Raw genomic sequence first — 19,902 nt, forward strand, 5'->3', positions numbered from 1 at the left:
TGCTCGCCCTACTATCGCTGGAAGAGGCTTCTCTGTGGCTATGACTCCTGCCATAGAGTTAGGCACTCTGAGCCCATGGAGTTATGAACCACTGTCAGTTTCGGGAAGACCCTTGCTTGGTGTATGCATTTCCCCTTCAGGTTACAAATTGAGACAGGTTTCCTGTTCTTCTGAGGTTAATGGATTTTCCATCTTTCTCTGCTCCCCAGACAGCTTGGTTGGTTTGTTGTTTATTTTTGAGATTGTAATTTAGTTACAATGTTTCTTTCTTCCCTTTCCTCCCTTCAAAGGCTCCCTCATCCCTCTCTTTGTTCTCCTTCAACTTCATGGCTTTCTTTTGATTGTTATTGAATGCATATATGTATTTGTGTAGTATTCAATTATATCCCAAAATATAACCCATTATATTTAATGTTCCATATGTTACTTGTTTTCCTCTTTTGTTTTTCTATTGGTTTTCTTGAGACTGTGTGTCACCATATAACTCTGGCAGTCCTGGAACTCACTCCAGACTAAGCTGGCCTCAAATTCATGGAAGCCCAGATGCCTCTGCTTCCTGAGTGCTGGGAATAAAGGTGTGCGCCACCATTCCCAAATATGTGTGTGTGTGTGTGTGTGTGTGTGTGTGTGTGTGTGTGTGTGTGTGTGTGTGTGTGTGTTTTCAAGGCTGTTTGGCAGTGAACAACCAATTGTTATATTCTTTCCTGGGAAGGACCATCTCTCCTGCCTCCAGTTGCCTGTAGTTCTCTGTGTGACTGAGGCTTCACAGGCTCTTTCCCATCCGGTTTGGCATGCCTATGGGTGCTGTCATTCATCTGGCTTTCAGAGGCAGCTGCAGTAACTTGCAGGGCCTTGGAACACTTAGACCCTGCAGTTTCTCTTTGCTCTAATTTGCAACACTTGTTTGGAGGTAGAGGACTCAGTTTTGTTTTATTTGCTGTCGGCTATGAAATTATTCGTCACTGAAGTTCATGACAGTGTCTTCGTTAAGGATTTACCCATAGTTTACCATACATTGTTTAAACAAATGATTATTGCTCAACGACAAGGGCATCTCTGATAAAACTGAAGGGAGGGGACTTCTCCAAGTGTTACAGAATGCTGTAGAGAGCACACTCTTGCTTGTAGCCAGGTGAACTTTTCCATATTTAGCACTGCTACTTCAGTTCTTAGATAGCTAAGCTGAGACCTGCTGCCTACTGTAGCAAACACTGAAAATCAGGTGACTCAAAGTTCAGAAACCTTTCTCAGTGCTGGAGCTGGAATGTTCAAGATCAAAGCATAAACAGTTTGGTGTCTCATAGGGCTCATGTCCTCACCAAGTGTACCTTCTCCCTGAGGCCTTGGTGCTTCTGGGCAACTGTGAACTCTGCCCCTTTCACTGGAGCACTAATTGCCTCCATGACCTTACTATTCATGACCTAAGTGCCTTCTAAAGGCCCTGCCTCCTCGTCATAAAATCACCTTGAGGGTTAGGATTTCAGCATTCAATTTGGAAAAAAACAGACATATAAGTCATATCAATATATTACTAGACTTCATAATTGTTATACACACACACACACACACACACACACACACGCACACGCACGCGCACGCACACGCACACGCACACGCACACGCACACACACACACACACACACCTTTCCCATCAAAGAGCAAAAACTTCTTAATTATGGGTTGGTTTTACAAAACATTACATAGACAGGGAAAGATGATGACATCCTTCCTGGTGGTGGCTGAGTCCACAGTGATGAACTCCTACATTTTTAGGCAATGAAGGAGAGGACATTCACAGAACTGAGAAGCACACAGCTCCACAAGGCTGAATTCAAGAGCCTTGCTCTAGGCTTCTCTTCCCAATTAGACCCTTCTCCCTCCTCTGATAATTTCAAAATAGGTCTAACATTCTCCACAATAGGAACAGGTTTCCCAAGATTGTAGCTGCAATTTGTCTTTTAACACTTGGAATTCTGTGATTTATCCTAGTTTGTGTCAGAGAGTGACACAAGCCCATTTCATTATATGAAACTGAAATTTATTATTATTTTTCCGAACATAAATCAGGAAATAGATTCAGTACACATTACCTGAGGCTGGCATCCCAGCCCCTTAGCAGTACATGTCAGTGAATGTATTTTCTTGTTCATTCTTCATCCCCTCTGCCCCGTATGGTGGCTGATGTCTTGCCCTTCAACTGACAAACCCATTTCTTCCCAAGGGTGAGGGATTCTGTGGAATAACAGAAAACTTTAACCTGGCCTACACAAACCCTTGCTTTATATCACAGTATACCAAATCAGAAGAAGACCTGACAAAGAAGATGCAGTATAGTCCTTTTCCTGTTCAAACTTATGCCATTTTATTGCATTAGAGAGGGAAATACAGCAACAATGTTTGTGGAGCTTTTCTACCTTCTTTGATATACTCAAATACATTATTATTTCAACTTAAAAATCTATGCAGTCTAATGTATGAATTCATGTGATTCTGTATATTTCCAACTACAAAATGAAAATTTGAAATGCTGATTTGACTACACAGAAATACCTGGTAAAAGTAAATCTCAATGATTTGGGTTTAGGAAAGTTCAGTTCAGATATTAAACAACAATGTTTAAAACTTCTCACAGTGATGGGAACTGTATCTTTGAGTTTCCACTCTGAGATTAATGTTTCAATATGCATGCCATTCTCACAGGAGGTCGAGTTGTGTCGTGTTAGCAGTCAAGAAAAGCTGGGCCTGACTGTCTGCTACCGAACCGATGATGAAGAAGACATGGGCATTTATGTCAGCGAGGTAAGAGGTGCTGCAGTGAGGACCTGAAGGAGAGGGGAGGGAGGAGGGATGACTTGAAAGGGCTCAGGAGGAGAAAAGCCTCTTTGCAAGGTCTGAATGTGAAGAACTGGCTGCCTTCCAATTCTTGCCACTTTCAATTAGGGAAGCAAATTATGCTGCCCAAGTAATGCAATTATCATCAGCTTGTTTAGTGTGGAAGCTTTCCCTGCAGAATCTCAGCAAGGAAAAGTGTGAAAGTGGTAACACTGTCTAAATTTGAATAAACTCCCGCAAGACCCCATAAGAGAGCAGCAGGCTGAGCTGAGCTCTGGTCCCCAAGCATTTGTCCTTCCATTCCATTGCATCTTTTATATTCTGCTAACAACAGTATTGGCTAATTATTTTAAACTAACAGTCATAATAATCACCTCTTTTACTCTGTGGGTGGGGTGGAGAGATTTAAATACCCAAAAAGTACATCTGTCCATTTCTTTTAGTCAACTACATGATCATTTTCAGGAGGCCAAGAATTACATTTGAGTCCCCATTTTAGTGTTAGCTTGAAAGACCACCGAGCAGAATTTATTGCAATAGATTTCAGTAAAAGCAACTCATTTTAGAATCAGCATAACAGTATGTGTTTTTAATAAAAAAATACTTATGGTTTAACACTATGCATGTAGCCATAAGATGTGCCTATTCCATAGCTTAGTCCCTGCAGAAAAGTCTGTAAGGTTAGGCAAACTAGATGCTAATATTCTCTGCAGCCTGAGCTTTGATGGATACAATGTTAAAAACAGTATCTAGCAAACTCCACCGACAGTTTTCTTCAGAGTTGCTTAGACTACAAGAGATCTGCTACTAACACACTTGGACAGCAGCACAACTCTGAAAATACAGAACAGTATTTTTTTTTTATCACTTCAAAGATTTTGCTGCCTCCCACTCACCTGGAAAATTCTCCAGAGTGTATTTCATTTGGCCATTTCTTTAAAATGAATGACTCCAGTGATCCTTCTCACTGAGGAATGGAGGAATAAAACAGGTGCTGAAACCTTTTCTGCAACTTGTACAGAAACAGGCAGTCTTATGGGTGATTTGATTACAGTTTTAAGGACATAGTTCCATGTGGTGGATGGCTTTTAAAAGGGATACAATTCATTAATAATCCAATCCTCTTCATTCTGTTTAAATATCTGTTTAGTATTTAAATGGGTCAGATTTGAAGCCTCTCTTTTCAGAGGTGATAAAGAAGCCACAGGAGCTGAACATGTGCAGTTGGGAAGAGTTGTCAGCATACCTCCCAAGTATGAGCACAGGGCCTACTGTTTCATTCATCATCTTATTCTCAGTTTTCAGATGGGACTCCTAATAACATGTGATGTTGGAACTGAACAAATCAACCTCATGCAGTACTTGAAACACTCAGACAGGAAGCTGGTGGAATAAGCCTCTAGAAATTAGTTGAAACTACCACAGGAACTGAATAGTTAAAATTGCCCTCAATCAACTGAAAGCCTTCACTCAAGTTTAGCCTGTTACAATCGTGAAACATTCTTGGTAGAGCTTTAAACATCTATTTGTTCTAATAATGCAAAGTTGATTTAACTAGCACTATATGTAAAGTGGTGCTGAGTAACAGAATGTACAGATAGGTTTTTTTTTTTAATTCTTGAGAAATAGAGACTAAAAATCTTTTAAAATAATATGCTTGTGGGTCCTAAATCCCTTTAATAAGGATGGGCTTATGATATCTATCAGCGTCCCTAATACATCTCCAGTATTACTTACAGGTCACCATAGCATAATATGTAAAGTTCCTGGGTCTAGAAAAACCCTGGTGTTAATGATGTCATTCACCTTGTCAGCTAAAGACTGTATGACAACGGGGCTTCAGAAAGGATGTGGAAAGGGAAGGCATGGATGGAGGGAGGGGATGGAAAATGGCCCACAAATAAAGGTCTGCCATGGTCCATTTTATTATTGTTAACTCTAAAGAGGTTTGTTTACAGCTTTAGAATTAGTGGTTTTGACAGAGAAAAATGGCACACACCCTGTCATAAATCAATAGAGAACTGAGCCAATACAATCTATAACTATAATATCTTAAGGTAATATATTTTTTTGGTTTTTCAAGACAGGGTTTCTCTGTTTAGCTTTGGAGCCTATCCTGGCACTCACTCTGGAGACCAGGCTGGCCTCGAACTCACAGAGATCTACCTGCCTCTGCCTCCCGAGTGCTGGGATTAAAGGCGTGCGCCACCAACGCCCAGCAGGTAATATATTTTTAAAAACTACATTTTAAACCCTTAGAAGGATAGTGTATGGCCCTGAAGATGTATGCATTCTCTATTACAGGTTGATCCGAATAGCATTGCTGCCAAGGATGGCCGGATTCGAGAAGGGGATCGTATTTTACAAGTATGTGATATGGTTATTTTTTCAGGTTTCCCATAGGCTGTCTACAGCTTCTATTATATCTTGTTTCTTATAAAATGTTAGGGGGAAAGACCTTGTCATTGCTTTTGTATATTATCATCCATAAAACAAAAGGCTATCATTTTAAACACTTTCAAAGTAAAGGTAGTACCATTTCCCAAGGGTTATTAACTAATAATTATTGAGATACAGTTCATGGAATGAGATGGTGGAATTTTGCCATCTAGTTCCACTGTTGGTTCATGATTTTTCTTCCTTCATTGTAAGCCCATTTTCTTACCTTAAGTTATAACCTGCTAGTGTTGCAAAGTTTATGTGAGACGTGTGCAGTGTGCTTAGCACAGTGATGATAAATGACTAGTAAACAACAGTGGTTGTTACTCCTAACTGCAGTGATGGCAGTCATTTTCAGGATAAACTGCTTGAACATGTATCCATGTGTTCCCTTACTTTATAAAAGTCTAGAGGTCCAAAACAACTTTAACCTATGACATATGAGTGAGCTACCAAGGCCAGATGGAAGAGCTGCGATTTCTTCTCCATAGAGAAATATGAAAACATTCCAGTTGATTTAGAAATATGAAGCAGTGCGCAGATCATTGGCAGGTACCAGGCTGGAAAGAGTTCCATGGCCTGATGAGGGATAACAGAAAGCCCAAAGCCCTGCTCTAAACCTGCCTCTGCTCATGATATCTCTTCAGAGTGTCTGCCTTAAAAAGTGACTGGAAGAATCCACACAAAGTCTAATGCCCAAAGTCAACCCCAAAATAAACTTGCTGAGTTCAGTTCTTAGTCACAGCTATAAAACAGAGTGAGAGGTACTAACATGGTAGAGCTTGAAGGAGTAGCCACTTAAAAGTACTCAGAAATTCGAGATGTAGTAATGTATCCAGAGTTCCCATCTCCTCTAGCTAGGACTGGATGCCCAGAAGATGCTTCTTCAGATTTGACTCTTTGCTACAACTCTGAGCTTCGGAAATATTCAAGATGCACAGGGATACCCTTGTCATGTCTACCTGGGAAGACAGCAGCCCACAGAGATGACCAGCATAGCATGGCATCATGGAGGGGTCCCTAAGCGGCTTGGCGTCTCATCCTGACAACCCCCAGGGCAATTTTGCTAACCCAAATCATGCTCACACTTCTCCTTAGCTTGATACTACAGACGTTTTCCACCAACAACCATCTACTAAGTTTCTAATTAGGAAAAAATAAGAAGTAAGAGTTTGTGATTTTTAGGCTACAAGTAGTTTGCAGAAAACTTCAAGAGCATGCAATGCAGGAAAGCTTATGAGTGGTAGCCTGTAGTTAAGCAAATGGAGCTGTGCCCATTTTTGGAAACATTGGGGTAATAAAATGTGTAAATGGAGTTCTTAATCGGTCTAAACAATAAAAGCCTGGAGTCAGATATAGAGGAAAATGCTGAGAGATCAGACAGAAGGAGCAAGCCAAAGCCACCATTACCTCATTGGCTTCCCAGAAGAAAGGAGAGCAAGTTCCATTTCCCTCAGCCTAGCCATTTCACTTCCTGTCTGTCTGTGCAGACCTCCTGACCCTATAGTTAGCTAGTGGCAAGTTCCATCCTCTGATCTTCAGACAAGCTTTATTTGTGCAAGTAAGATATCACCACAATAATGTCTGTCTGGCAATCTACATATGGCCTTGTTTTTGAGACACATGTTCAACATCTTACACACACACACACACATACACACACACACACACACACACACACACACACACACACACACACACACACACACGGTTATGTCAATGAATGAAACAAGCATTCAGGACAGATTTAAAAAAAAAAAAAACGGCAGGGAAGTTGTGCTAAGGTAGCCTACTTAGGAAATTAGTATTCAAAATAGATATTGGAAGGTTTCAAATATTTATTTTTCAAATAAAGTGAAATATTAACTGCCATTGCTTTATTAATATCTCTGATACACTGATATAGTGTGATTTCTTGGCTCTCAGGTGTCATTAAGTGCTAACACACAGTAACATGTTCAGCACTGGAAAAGCTTGGAAGGTTTTGTACCCTCAAAATAGCCATTCTATTCTGCCACCATATTGATGTATTAAATCTATTCATTGTCATTTTCCTTGCTGTTCCCTGCCAGCTCTTACCTCTTCCTCTTACCATCTACTCTTCACACCCACACCTCTTGTTATACCATCACCTGGCTCCCTTCCAACTTTCCAGCTAGCTACTCCTCCATAGTCAAACTCCGTTTTTTTTTTAATTACATTTAAAAAAATTACATCCTTTAGTTCTGTGGCTAACTGGATAGAAATGTATATGTGTGTGGGGGGGGTGCATGTGTTTCCATGATACTTCATATTTTGAAGCTTCTAAATTCTTAGCTATTTTGTATGCAGATTTATTTTTGAAGAAGAATGCCTATGGAATAATAAAGAATTCCTTAATGGAATTAGTTCATTGAAGAAACAATGGCAGGGATGATAAAGTGCTGTTTGCTGCCAGATTACTTTACATTCTATGACAAATACTGCAAACTAAATGAATACACACACATCACATTTAAAAGCTTAGAATTCAATTTTGTTTCACACACATAGGAAACAAAGTGTCTTAAGGGTGATGTTGAAATTATATTAAATAAAACTGTGACAAAATTGTGGCCACAGACAAATAGCTCCCATCTATCTGGTGAGGAGATTATGGAATACCTTGTAATGAACAATTAATAACTTCTTTCCCAGGGAGAAGGCAATGAAAAAATCAGGGGAATTACTTCTTATCCATAAGTTTTCCTGGTTGGCTTTTATTTAAATTAACCTCTCTATGGCAACTGTGACTTTAATTGTCTATTTATGATGACCTAAGGGGAGCTTATTTATGAGCCTGCCCTCATTGTGGAACTAATATTTTCTTCACCTAGTACACCACAGACTTCTTAGATGACTTCTTGATGATGCCCATTACACACACACACACACACACACACACACACACACACACACACACACACGTGGTTGACATGGGAAAGGGTTATTCAGAAGGAAAATCATGAATCAACCTCTACAGAACATTCCCCCCAAATGCTAGGTGGTTCTGTCTGTTGTGGCATTGATAATAACTTAGATCCAACTTGTTCCCAGAATTCACTTGAAAAGAATTATAGAGCTGAAGAAGGCATTTCTGAGTCAGACTGCAAGGGTTAAATGTCACACAAATAACCAGTTCCTGGAAAATTAGAAAGTACCCTGTCCTACTGTCTCCTTGATGTAGTCATAGAAGAATCCCCATAAGCAATCTGATCGTTTGTTGGCCAGATCTACAGATTCCTTCTGTGAAGGTGCTTCCAGAAGGTATGATGCAGTAACAGCATTTGAGTGAGCTGTCTTCATTCTCTAAACTATATCTGAACTGCCATGCGGTATGTCTTCCTATAGGCTGATTTTCCCGGCTTGAACAGTGGTTTTCTCTTGTCTTTTCTAGTAACATCAATATCAGTATATGCCCCTCCCCTTCTTTGTTATTAAATACACATGAAATGAAATTCCCTTCTGTTGCCCAAGATACTTAGGTTTTCATAAGTAGTTGAAAGCCAACATTTCAGATGCCCCTCTGTCTCATGTACAATACTACTAAAGACTACATATTGGCATATTCAAGTAGAAAAACTGTATTATGCCATTTATAGACCTTTGGACATTGCTCCCACACATACTCCCCACCTTTTAGGAGATCGGGTCTAAAGTAAGAGTTTTTGATTCATTTATCTCACCAAATACAAAACCATACCTACTTTCCCCTGCCACAACAATCCCCATTTTGAAATGAATATTTACATATGTTAATGCACAGAAAATACAAGGTCTACATCCATTATCTACAAAGATTAATCTCATTTATAACAAAACCTAAATATTATTTCCCTTGAGGCCGTTATCCCTTCTTTCTCTTTTTCAATAATTTTTTATTGTTTACATTCAAAGCCAAGTTTCCCCTCCCTCCTCCCATCTGCTCTTTGGAGAGGGCAAGGCCTCCCCTAGGAAGTCTAAATCTGTGCCATCATCTAGTTGAAGCAGAACCAAGGCAACTCTCCACCCCCTATACACCTGTGTCTAGGCTGAGCAAGTTGTCTCTCCATATAGAATGGGCTCCACTAAGTCAGTTTGTGCATTAGTGGTAGATGTTGGACCCACCGCCAGTGACCTCATATATTTTCCCAGTCATACTATTGTCACCTATATTAAGGGAGTCTAGTTTGGTCTTATGCAGATTCCCCATTTGTCAGGCACAAGTCAGTGATCCCTCCCTAGCTCAGGTCAGCTGATTCTGTGGGTTGCCTCATCATGGTCTTGATTCCTTTGTACATATTATCATTCCTCCCTCACTTCAATTGTGTTCCAGGAGGTTGGCCCATTGATTAGTTGTGGATTTCTGCTTCCATCTGTTTTGGAAGAGGGTTCTAGCTTCTCTGGGGTTGTGGATTGTAGGCTCGATATCTTTTGCTTTATGTCTGGTATCCACTTATGAGTGAGTACATACTACATTTGTCTTTCCGGTTTTGGTTTACCTCACTCAGGATGGTTTTTTTTTTATTGTTGGTTTTTTGTTTTTGTTTTTGTTTTTTTTACTTCTCTCCATTTGCCTGTGAATTATAGGATGTCATTGTTTCTCAACACTGAGTAGTACTTCATTTTGTAAATATACCACAGTTTCTTTATCCATTCTTCAGTTGAGGGGCATCTAAGTTGTTTCCAAGATCAAGCTATTATGAATAATGTTGCTATGAACACAGTTGAACAAATGTCTTTGTGGTATGAATGTGTCTCCTTTGGTGGTATTGCAGGGTCTTGAGGTAGGTTGATCCCTAATTTTCTGAGAAATCACCATACTGATTTCCACAGTGACTGTACAAGTTTTAACTCTAACCATCAATGGAGAAGTGTTCCCCTTTCTCCATATCCTCTCCAGCATACGCTGTAATTGGTGTTTTTGATCTTAGCCATTCTGATTGGAGTAAGATGGAATCTCAGAGTAATTTTGATTTGCATTTCCCTGATAACTAAGGATGTTGAGCATTTACTTAAGAGTTTTTCCACCATTTGAGATTGTTCTGTTGAGAATTCTCTGTTTAGATCTCTACCCCATTTTTAATGGGATTATTTGATACTTTGATGTCTAGTTTGAGGTTTGAGTTCTTTGCATATAAAGACAATCCTACCAAAAGAACCCTACAGGTTCAATGCAATCCCCATCAAAATCCTAGCATAATTCTTCATAGACTTTGAAAGAACAATGTTCTACTTCATATGGAAAACAAAAACCCAGGAAAGACAAAACAGTCCTGTACAATAAAGGATAATCTGGGGGCATCACTATCCCTGACTTCAAGCTCTACTATAGTGCTATAGTAAGGAAACAGCATGGGACTGGCATGAAAACAGACAGGTGGACCAATAGAATCAAATTGAAAACCCTGGTATCAACCCACACACCTATGAACACCTAATTTTTGACAAGCTAAAAATGTAAAATGGGAGAAAGAAAACATATTCAACAAATAGTGCTGGTATAACTGGCTGTCAACACACAGAAGAATGCAAATAGATTCATATCTATTGCCATGCACAAAACTCAAGTCTAAATGGATCAAAGACATCAATATAAATCCATCCACACTGAATCTCATAGAAGAGAAAGTGGGAAATACATTTAAATACATAGGCACAAGAGACCACTTCCTAAATAAAACACCAGTAGCACAGATTCTGAGAGCAACAATTAATAAATGGGACCTCCTGAAACTGAGAAGCTTCTGTAAAGCAAAGAACACAGTCAACAAGACAAAATCGGCTCCCCTACAGAATGGAAAAAGAGCTTCACCAACCCCACATCTGACAGGGGGATCATCTCCAAAATATCCTTTCTTTCTTAAGTCGAATGTCTTTCTGGAAGCCGAGAGGGACAGGCCTGGCAATCCATCTCCTCCCTGGGATTCTCTGTGTCCTCCTGGGAAAGAGCAAGCTGCTTTCCCACTAGTAGCCCTGCAACCACAAGCCATTATTTCAGGAACAAAAGCAGCTGAAAGTTGAAAGCTCTATCTGCTTCCCCTCCTGAGAACTTTCATCCTTTGAGAAGACTCCTTGCTGAAATACATGGCCACATTTCTTGCTTTATATCAGTTTGAACCTCAAACTAAAATCCTGAGTACACAGAAATCTACCAGTTAGACAAAGTGGTCCTTATTTTGAAAAAGGAAATAGCGAATAATATTTTAATAGCAAATTTCTGTGATAGCTTCATTTCATCCCAAGATGAGTGGCTCCCACAGCAGATGATGTGTGTTTACTGGCAATTCTAGAAGCCACAATGCAGACCACTATGAGATTACAAAGAAGAAAGCTGAGTGTCAACTACAGAGAGACTGAAAAGCAAATGTACCACTGTGTTTGTGGCTTCCTAAGAGTTAAAAAATAACGACATCTAAAATAAATACCTGTCTAGACAGAAACAGACCTGCTATTTGGATTTAAGTATTTGTAGATTTTACTCTGTTTTCTTTGCTTAGCAGGATAGAGTTTGCCTTCACAGTAGAATATATATATATATATATATATATATATATATATATATATATATATATATTCCATATATATTCATATATATATTCCATATATATTCATATATATATATATATATATATATATATATATAGAGAGAGAGAGAGAGAGAGAGGGTAATGTAACACATTGCATCTATAGGAGCATGTTAATCCCTTTACTGCAACACTCTGAGAAAGTAACTATGAGCATCTAGTCTAAGTTAGCAACCATGATAGCAACAATAGTGAAGTAGAGATGAGGAGAAGATTGATAGCAGGTGAAACTGGGTGAAGAAAGGGAAAGTATTCCTTAGTTTGACTGAAAACTAGAGGGGAAAGTAGTGAGTATGAAATCCCAGGCAAAAAAGATAGAGATTAGCCATGTCAGAAATCACAGGACATTTAGAATATGCCTAGAATGAGACAGATGTGTTGCAAGTAAATTAAGAAGTGTCATGAAATGGCCAGAAGCCCATAGGTCAATAGAAGTAAAGGCCATAGTCTTTTAAAACCACAATCCTAGTTGGACAAGGTTTATTTGAGGATTGGGAATAAAAAGGAATACACATGAAACCCACGAGCATTGGGGCCTCTAACAACAGACAAGTAAGAAATGATGGTGGCACCTGTTTTGACCAGAGTCTGAAATGCCCTTGAGTTATGTGACTTTCTTCACTGGTGGTCAGCTCTCCTAGGCATCTCTAATAAGGATTTAGGGATAAGGATTATTCTCTGTTGTCCAAAGTGAGATTCTAGGGCTGATTTTGGGTTTTTTTTTTTCTGGTAACCCTGTCTATCCATGTGAATCAGCCAGAATCCCAGGGACTCACAAGTGAAAACATGAAACTACTGGAGGAAAAACATTGGCTGGCTTGGCTACATGTTCTCTCTATTTAACTTACATAATTAGTGTTCATTTACACAGATTCCTGTTTGAAATTCCCACTATCTTGATAATATGCTAGAGATAAAAATACTGCCTCTGTGAAATTGAGAAATCAATAAAACAAAGTTATTTTTAAGCATCCAATGGAAAATATGCTAAATTAAAAATAAATACACCTGAACACGAAATGGAGTTCAACGATGCTTACTCTATTCTTAGAACCTAGGGTAATATCTGGGTGTTGTAGGATTCTTTTTTCTGCACAATCAAAAGCTCATGAAAGGCTGGTTTCTTTTTCTCAGTATTTAAAGTCAATTTTACTTGATGCCAATCTTTAAAACTTCGAAGTATACGTAAAATACTGCATTTTTTGAAAGAGGAAATGGGTAAGTCTTGGAAGGAATTGAGTGCTGGGACCAGGGTCCCAAAGAGCTATTCTCCATTTGGATTAGACTCATTTGGGATATAGCTGGAGTGATGTTCGGACAACTGAGTCAGGCTCCCACACAAATACTGATTAACTTAGCCCAGGTCAGCAGCAGTCTGGGCGCTCAGCCTGCTCAGGGGCAGTCTGCAGCTCTCTAATTGGCTCCCGGGAGCGTGCAGGATGACGGATTTCGGTTGTGGAACTGCTGGCCGCTTCCCCCAGCACTATTATCTCAGAGTGACACTTCCATTACTCTGAGCGGAGAAAGATGAACGTCACCTGTCAGGGGCTGGTTAATTGTGTTGCTAGATGTATGTTGCCAGGGCGCAGGTTGGACATTTATGAACATAACTGCTTCCTGTGATGTCCACCATCCTTCAGGGATCGATATGGCTCTTACAGCACGCGTGTAATTGAGTGAAGGCACTTTCCACGGAGGGGCGAAGATGAGACCATTGTGGGAGCTTCATTGTCCATACATTCACCATAAATGAGCTGATATTTGCCATTTATTGTGTGCAGCATTGTGGAAATAGAAACTAATGTGCCACTTTCGTTTGTTCTCTAGATAAATGGGGAAGACATCCAGAACCGGGAAGAGGCCGTGGCTCTGCTGTCTAGTGAGGAGTGTAAGAGTGTTGTGCTGCTCATCGCCAGGCCTGACATGCAGGTCCGACAGAAAGCGGGGTCTTGAGCCTGGACTGAGTTCATGAATGAATGTGTATTCCCTTCCTGCTAGGCAACATTGATACAGAACACTGCAAAGCTGATTGTGACTGCCTAACCTCACCCTAAAAAAACTAAGCTAAAGACTCCGTAGAAGGCAGCTAGCTAAACAGACAATTCTAGGAAATTTTAAAACACACAAAATGGAATCCTATCCCTTTCTCTCCCTCCCTCTGCTTGATAGTTCCTTAAATGAATTAACAAGTGAGACACAGTTGACTTCAGATTATTTTAAATTCTGTGTAGACCCTTCCTCTAGGCTTCCATCTGAAATACATAATTGGCATATCAAGGCATGACGAAGGATTCTCTAATGAGAAGAATATTAGCATATGTAACTATCATCTTAAATCCTCCTAAAATAACTATCAAATGAACTACCTCTGGTGTAGTTCTGTGGAGGACATGAGTTCTTTTCCATAATTAATGTGACAAAAACATTTTTCTGCTGCCCAAAATGATGCTTCAAAAGGGAAACTTTTCTATCTTAACAGAGGAAAATGCCATCAGAGGAAAGGTGAGGTAATGGTGGGAGAAAGGTACTTAACTCACTTTTCCCATTCTTTTCCTGTCCCATAGAACAGACAGCACACTGTCACTGTCCTAGCCGCCTGTCACTAGTGTGAAGGAAGTTAGTTATGTCACCGCTTGTCTCCTAGGTTATTGATCTGATATTTTTCAGACTCTAACTACATTCTCTCTATAAATTACAACGAGTAAGTGTATTTCAGTGTCAGGCTGGGTCCTGACTTGAATATAGTAGTTATAAAAGATCACTCTTTCCGCATATATTTCCTTTTATGCCCTTGACCATTCTAAATGGTTCTCATAAAGTCAGCTGTAGCCTGGAGCAGGGTAAAGCTACACACCTGAGGTCTTGGTGGTGGGAAATGAGCCCATTTGCCAGGATGGAGTGCCTTCTTGCTAGGAGGGAATGTTTAAAATACATTTGAAATTGAACCAGTTATCTGGAAGATTCTTGAGCCAATTATCTCACTGATCCCATATTCTTTAAAAAAAAAGGAAGGAAGGAAGGAAGAAAAGAATAAAAGGAACACACACACACACACACACACACACACACACACACACACACAGGTCCATGGTAATTTGAAATGAATTGAGTAGCCATCCCTGTTGTACAAAGGTTTGTTATGAGGCAATTTCCTGTCCTCACATGTAGTTGCTGTGGAACTCATGAATTTAGAACGAAGCATTTTCCAGAGTCCTCATAATAGGCAATAGAAATTGTAGATATTAATGGCTTAAGACTGGACCCTGATACTGTTTGTCAGACACCCCTGCCTGGCCAAGGGTGACTATCTGCCTTGCCCTCCTGAGCTTCTCCACACAAGAGTCACTGCTGGAGGGAGAATCATCAAATCATACTCTTTCCATCTTTGATGACAGTCTCCAGTGTCAGAACACCATGCCACCTGCTCAAATCAGGATCGCCTTCATCCTTTGTCCCCAAAAAGTATGTCACTAGAAAAGACACAGTGGCTCTGAAAATTGGATTTCCAGTGATATCATTCAAGAAAATGCATCATAACACCATACCTTTAAAATTGAATTTACAAGGTACATGCTATAGTTGAAAAAGAAAAAAGAAAAACAGATGAATCCTGTTTTTCCATGTGCTCTTTGTCTATTGAATTCAGCTTATCTTCTTGCGTTGTGTGAATGTGTAGTTTAAGCAGGGAGAATGAGGAAGCACACTGTGTGCTTTCCCTAACATGTTTCCCTAAAATGTTTGGAATGCTCTCCAGACTCTTGGAAATGATCTATGTGCTTGCTGGGGGCAGTATTGTGCATCTGTGCAATATTTTTAAATAACTCATTTCCTTCATTCCCTGTCACCTTTCTTTCATTTCCTGCCCATTTTCTTCCTCAGTCCATTAAAGATATTGCTTTTCTATCCTGTTCCCCTCGGGAGATGGGGGCAGTGAGGGCTCTCAGACAAACTTGGAGCCACTACTTTTGAGACGGTATACTCAGTCCTTTCTCTGCAGTGCTATGTATGACCTGCTTTGTGAGGACTCAGTGCCCTCTCCTTCGAAACTGATCCTTCCTCCCTTGCAGCTCAGCTCAAGTAGCACATGGACTGTGGATGAATGAGTGTTGCAGAGGTGCAGCAGGGGGAGAAGGAGCAAGGGGAAGCCCTCTCCTCCTACAGTGCTGTGTGCCCCAGCTTATAAGACAGATACACAGGCACCTACATGTCACATGAGTTCTAACTGGTCTTAATAATAAAAACCCAGAGTCAGATATTAGGGGGGATGAAAGCTGAAGGATCAGAAAAGCAGAGCAGCCAGCCACTAGAGATCCTCAAGCCAAAAGGAGATGGAGCTCCTGTCTCCTCCCACCTTATATTCCTCTCTCCACCCAGCAATATCACTTCCTGTTTCTGCACAGACTTCCAGACCTCTATGGTTAGGTAAGCTTTATTTGCTAGAGTACAAAGGAAATATCACCACATCTACGGATGTTGACTTAGTCACAGGCAATCATTTCTACCTTGTTCTCACCACTCCATTGAGTCCTCAGAAGACTGTTCCTATAGAATTAGAAAGTATCTAACTTTGACCTGATTAAACAATCCTTGCTGCATTTCTAAGAATCAAACTTTCTTAGCTTGAGGTGATTTTGTTTGGAGTTGAATTCTGCAGTTTCATGGCTCTTTGAAAAACAACTAAGGAATTCAGAATTTTTAGTTAGCACAGTCATTTGGACACCTTTCTCGGCCACATTTAGAACAGTACAGACAGATAAATTTGACCATACTTTAGCATGCTGTTAGATCTGAGGTAATGTAATTCTGTGTGAGCTTTAATGACCACCATGGAACCCATGTGTTCTAGTTTGCTTTCTGTTGCTGTGATAAATGCCATGACCAAAAGCAATCTGGGGAGGAAAAGATTGTTTGCTTGTTTGTTTTACCCCATCACTGACGGACGCCAGGGCAAGAGTTCAAGGCAGGATCTTGGAGGCAGGAGCTGTAGAAGAGACCATAGAGGATGCTGCGTGCTACCTTCCCTAATATAACATAGGCCTGTCCACCCAGAGATGGTACCTACCAAAGTAGGCTGGGCCCTCCTATCTCAATTAACAACTAAAAAATTGTCTCCACAAACCTGCCCATGGGCCAGTCTGATGGAGACAATTCCTCAGTGACTTTTCCCTCTCCCAGGTGTTTTGTCAAAACAAATGTCAACTCCTGATCTGCCTTCTATTAATGAATGTTATGCATGTGTGTAAATGCTTGTGGTACCATTTAATGTCCTATTTTTAAGTTTTTTTTTTTAAGTTTTAAGACATCCATTTGTCTTTAAAGGTCTCTTACTGAAAACACCACCAACCACTGTCCTTTTGCCCTCATTAGACACCTGTTTTCTTTGCGTCACAGAGTACAGTAGAGTTTTATGTCAGTACAGGTCATTTAATGAGCACAAACAGTTAATGTATGTACTCCAGCTCCAGAAATCCATAAGGAAGCCAATTATCTGCATTGGCGGGCAACAGCAGTCATACTGTGATGGCAATCTCTGGCTTCCTACTTCTTTTTGTTTGAAGAAGCCAACAGGATTTGTTACAGTGAGTGCTGAAAGTGCCTCACATGAACAATTACATACATTGCCCACAAACAGAACTGTGAATCACGCCATTACCTTTAAATACCACATAGGCTAAGATACTTAGGACTAGTAGGCATGATGGGAGCTGGGGTGTCCTTCATGGTACAATATGTGCTTAACATGCTTGAGGCCATGGTTCATTCTCAGAACCCTGTAAATGAACAGGCATGGCTACTATTGCTTTTTTATTGTTATTGTTTCCCTAAAGAACTTAGGTGCCAATGAGATAGCTCAGTAGATAAAGTCACTATCCATCAAGCCTGATGACCTGAGTTTGATTCTCAGAAGCCACCTGGTGCCAAGAGAGAACCTACTCCCACAAGATGTTCTCTGACTTTCCTACGGGCCCCATGGCATATGGACACATACAGATGTACACACACACAGTGGCAGAGAGAAAGAATGAGAAAATCAAATAAATAAATAAATAAATAAATAAATAAATAAATAAAGGTTTGGGTGATTTGTTTTTAGTTTTTGGTGTTTTTTGTTTTTTTAAGATAAAAATCAATGTTGTCTATCAATTATTTTATGGCAAGTTTGCTCCTTGCTAACTTGAGTCACTCAACTTAAAAAAAAAATAAAATAAAAATAAAAAAAAAGCAAGATGAGGGTAAAATCTGCTTGTTGAAGGCTCTTTGTATATAGTCACACTGGGGGATGTTGTTAAGGGTAAAAGCCCAATTGTCTCATAGCTCTATCAGAACGACTGCAGTTCTTTTAACCCAGGGCTGCGGGAGATAATGAGCAAGCCAGCTGTGGATTATGCAGTTATCTTTTCATGGGTTTTGAAAGAAGGTAATGTTCTGTGCTGTGGGATTTACTCAGAGAGAAAACTCTAAAGCTGTTTCAGTAGAGGATATAAAAGGCCTAAGAATCCTTTTCTTTCTTTTTGTCTCTCCTTTTCTTCTTTCTGAGAGGTGACGACAGGAGGCTGCCGCTCTGAAGAGAGCTGGACGGCTGTCTGCATTGAGGCTTACTCTGTTTTAGCATGGGTCTCACTACCATAATGTGATGTACTAATGTGTTCCTTTGCAGCTGGATGAAGGCTGGCTGGAAGATGAAAGGAATGAATTCTTAGAGGAGTTAAACTCAGAGATGCTGGAGGAAGAACATAATGAAGGGGCCCAGCACACAGCCAATGAGCTGCAGCAGGTAGGGCCACCAACCTGAATGGCATCATCGGAAATGTCGCTAGTTTTCTTTAATGGGTAAGAAAGCACAGTCAAAGGGTCTGATCAGACATCTCTGTAACGGTAATCCTTTTGAGAAAATGATCTTTTCAAATGAAGCAGAAGGTAGATGTATCTTGTCTATTAAGAATATTTCCAGGTTGGAAAGCCTGAGGACTATTGTTAACAGGGTAACATTAAATAGGAAATAGGTAGCTTTTTAATGTAATTCCCAGAAACTGAATAGTAAATGTGTGTGCTACATTTGGAAATGCCAGCTAGATAAAACCAGTTTTCAACCATGGGGTAACTACAAAAAATGGAAATTGGAACTTTACAATAAAAATGTTTCTATGTGATAGCTAAGCTGCAAATAAAGGAAGAGATGGTATGAGGATTTGTGTACTTCGTGGGTTAATCACACCTGTGTACTCCTGAACAAGTAGAAAGGTGGTCTTTGGCCCCATGGATGATGTATGCATGTCACACAACATAATTTGAGGTTTTTGGCATCATGTTGTCTTAAGGTCACATACTTATTCAACAAAAATTTGAAGTCATATTATGTTCCAAGTACCATCCTTGCTGTTGAGAATGTTTAAAAAATAGGAGAGCTCCTGACCTTAATGAATTCATAATGAGGGGAAATGACAGTATGGCTAGGGCAGAGGAAGTATAGGAGTCGTCTTATTTTTGTTACTTTCACACTCCATAAAAAACAAGACTATCTGACCTAGATTCTTATTCCAATTCATGTCCTTCATCTGTCTGACATAATCTTAACATTTCTGTCAATTTACTAACTTGTTTAATTATCATCCTGTACTCAACATTAATTATTAACTCATCCTAAAACGTTTTTTTTTTTTTTTTTTTTTTTAAATCCTGGCAGGTTTAACCATGTGAAGCATAGATATCCTAACACCTCATCAAACTGAATAATGAAATACATTTTCATGCTACCATCTCAAACACCCTGAGACAGCAAACTCCACTATCAACCCAGCCAGGAATGATGTGGGTCAGGATTGTCACTTGCCCCTTCCCTAGTCAGTGCTCAGAAGTGATGCTGCTGGGTAGCAGTTGTTTTGCAGTATCGGTAGGGTTGGAATTTTTATGTATGACTTCAACACAGACCACAAATAAAGATATCTTTTGTTGGCAGCAGCAGCTGCTTACAAACAAGAAAACCCTTGCTCCAGGCTTTTTCTTTCTTAGATACAAAATGTAACCCGATACAGAATTGACAAGGGGA

The 19,902-nt window shown here is 39.9% G+C and overlaps 1 protein-coding gene across 2 annotated transcripts in view; it reads left to right on the plus strand.

The window, feature by feature from the left end:
- Pdzrn4 (PDZ domain containing ring finger 4) overlaps nucleotides 1–19,902 on the plus strand; it is a 324,262-nt gene that overhangs the window by 296,401 nt on the left and 7,959 nt on the right. For both annotated transcript variants that reach the window (XM_035439204.1, XM_035439205.1), the window contains 4 exons: nucleotides 2,701–2,799; nucleotides 5,137–5,199; nucleotides 13,683–13,784; nucleotides 18,514–18,630. In XM_035439204.1, the coding sequence (XP_035295095.1) occupies nucleotides 2,701–2,799; nucleotides 5,137–5,199; nucleotides 13,683–13,784; nucleotides 18,514–18,630 (381 nt within the window). The remainder of the gene's footprint in view (nucleotides 1–2,700; nucleotides 2,800–5,136; nucleotides 5,200–13,682; nucleotides 13,785–18,513; nucleotides 18,631–19,902) is intronic.

This window comes from Cricetulus griseus, chromosome 2, assembly GCF_003668045.3.
Source record: "Cricetulus griseus strain 17A/GY chromosome 2, alternate assembly CriGri-PICRH-1.0, whole genome shotgun sequence".
Lineage (NCBI taxonomy): Eukaryota > Metazoa > Chordata > Mammalia > Rodentia > Cricetidae > Cricetulus > Cricetulus griseus.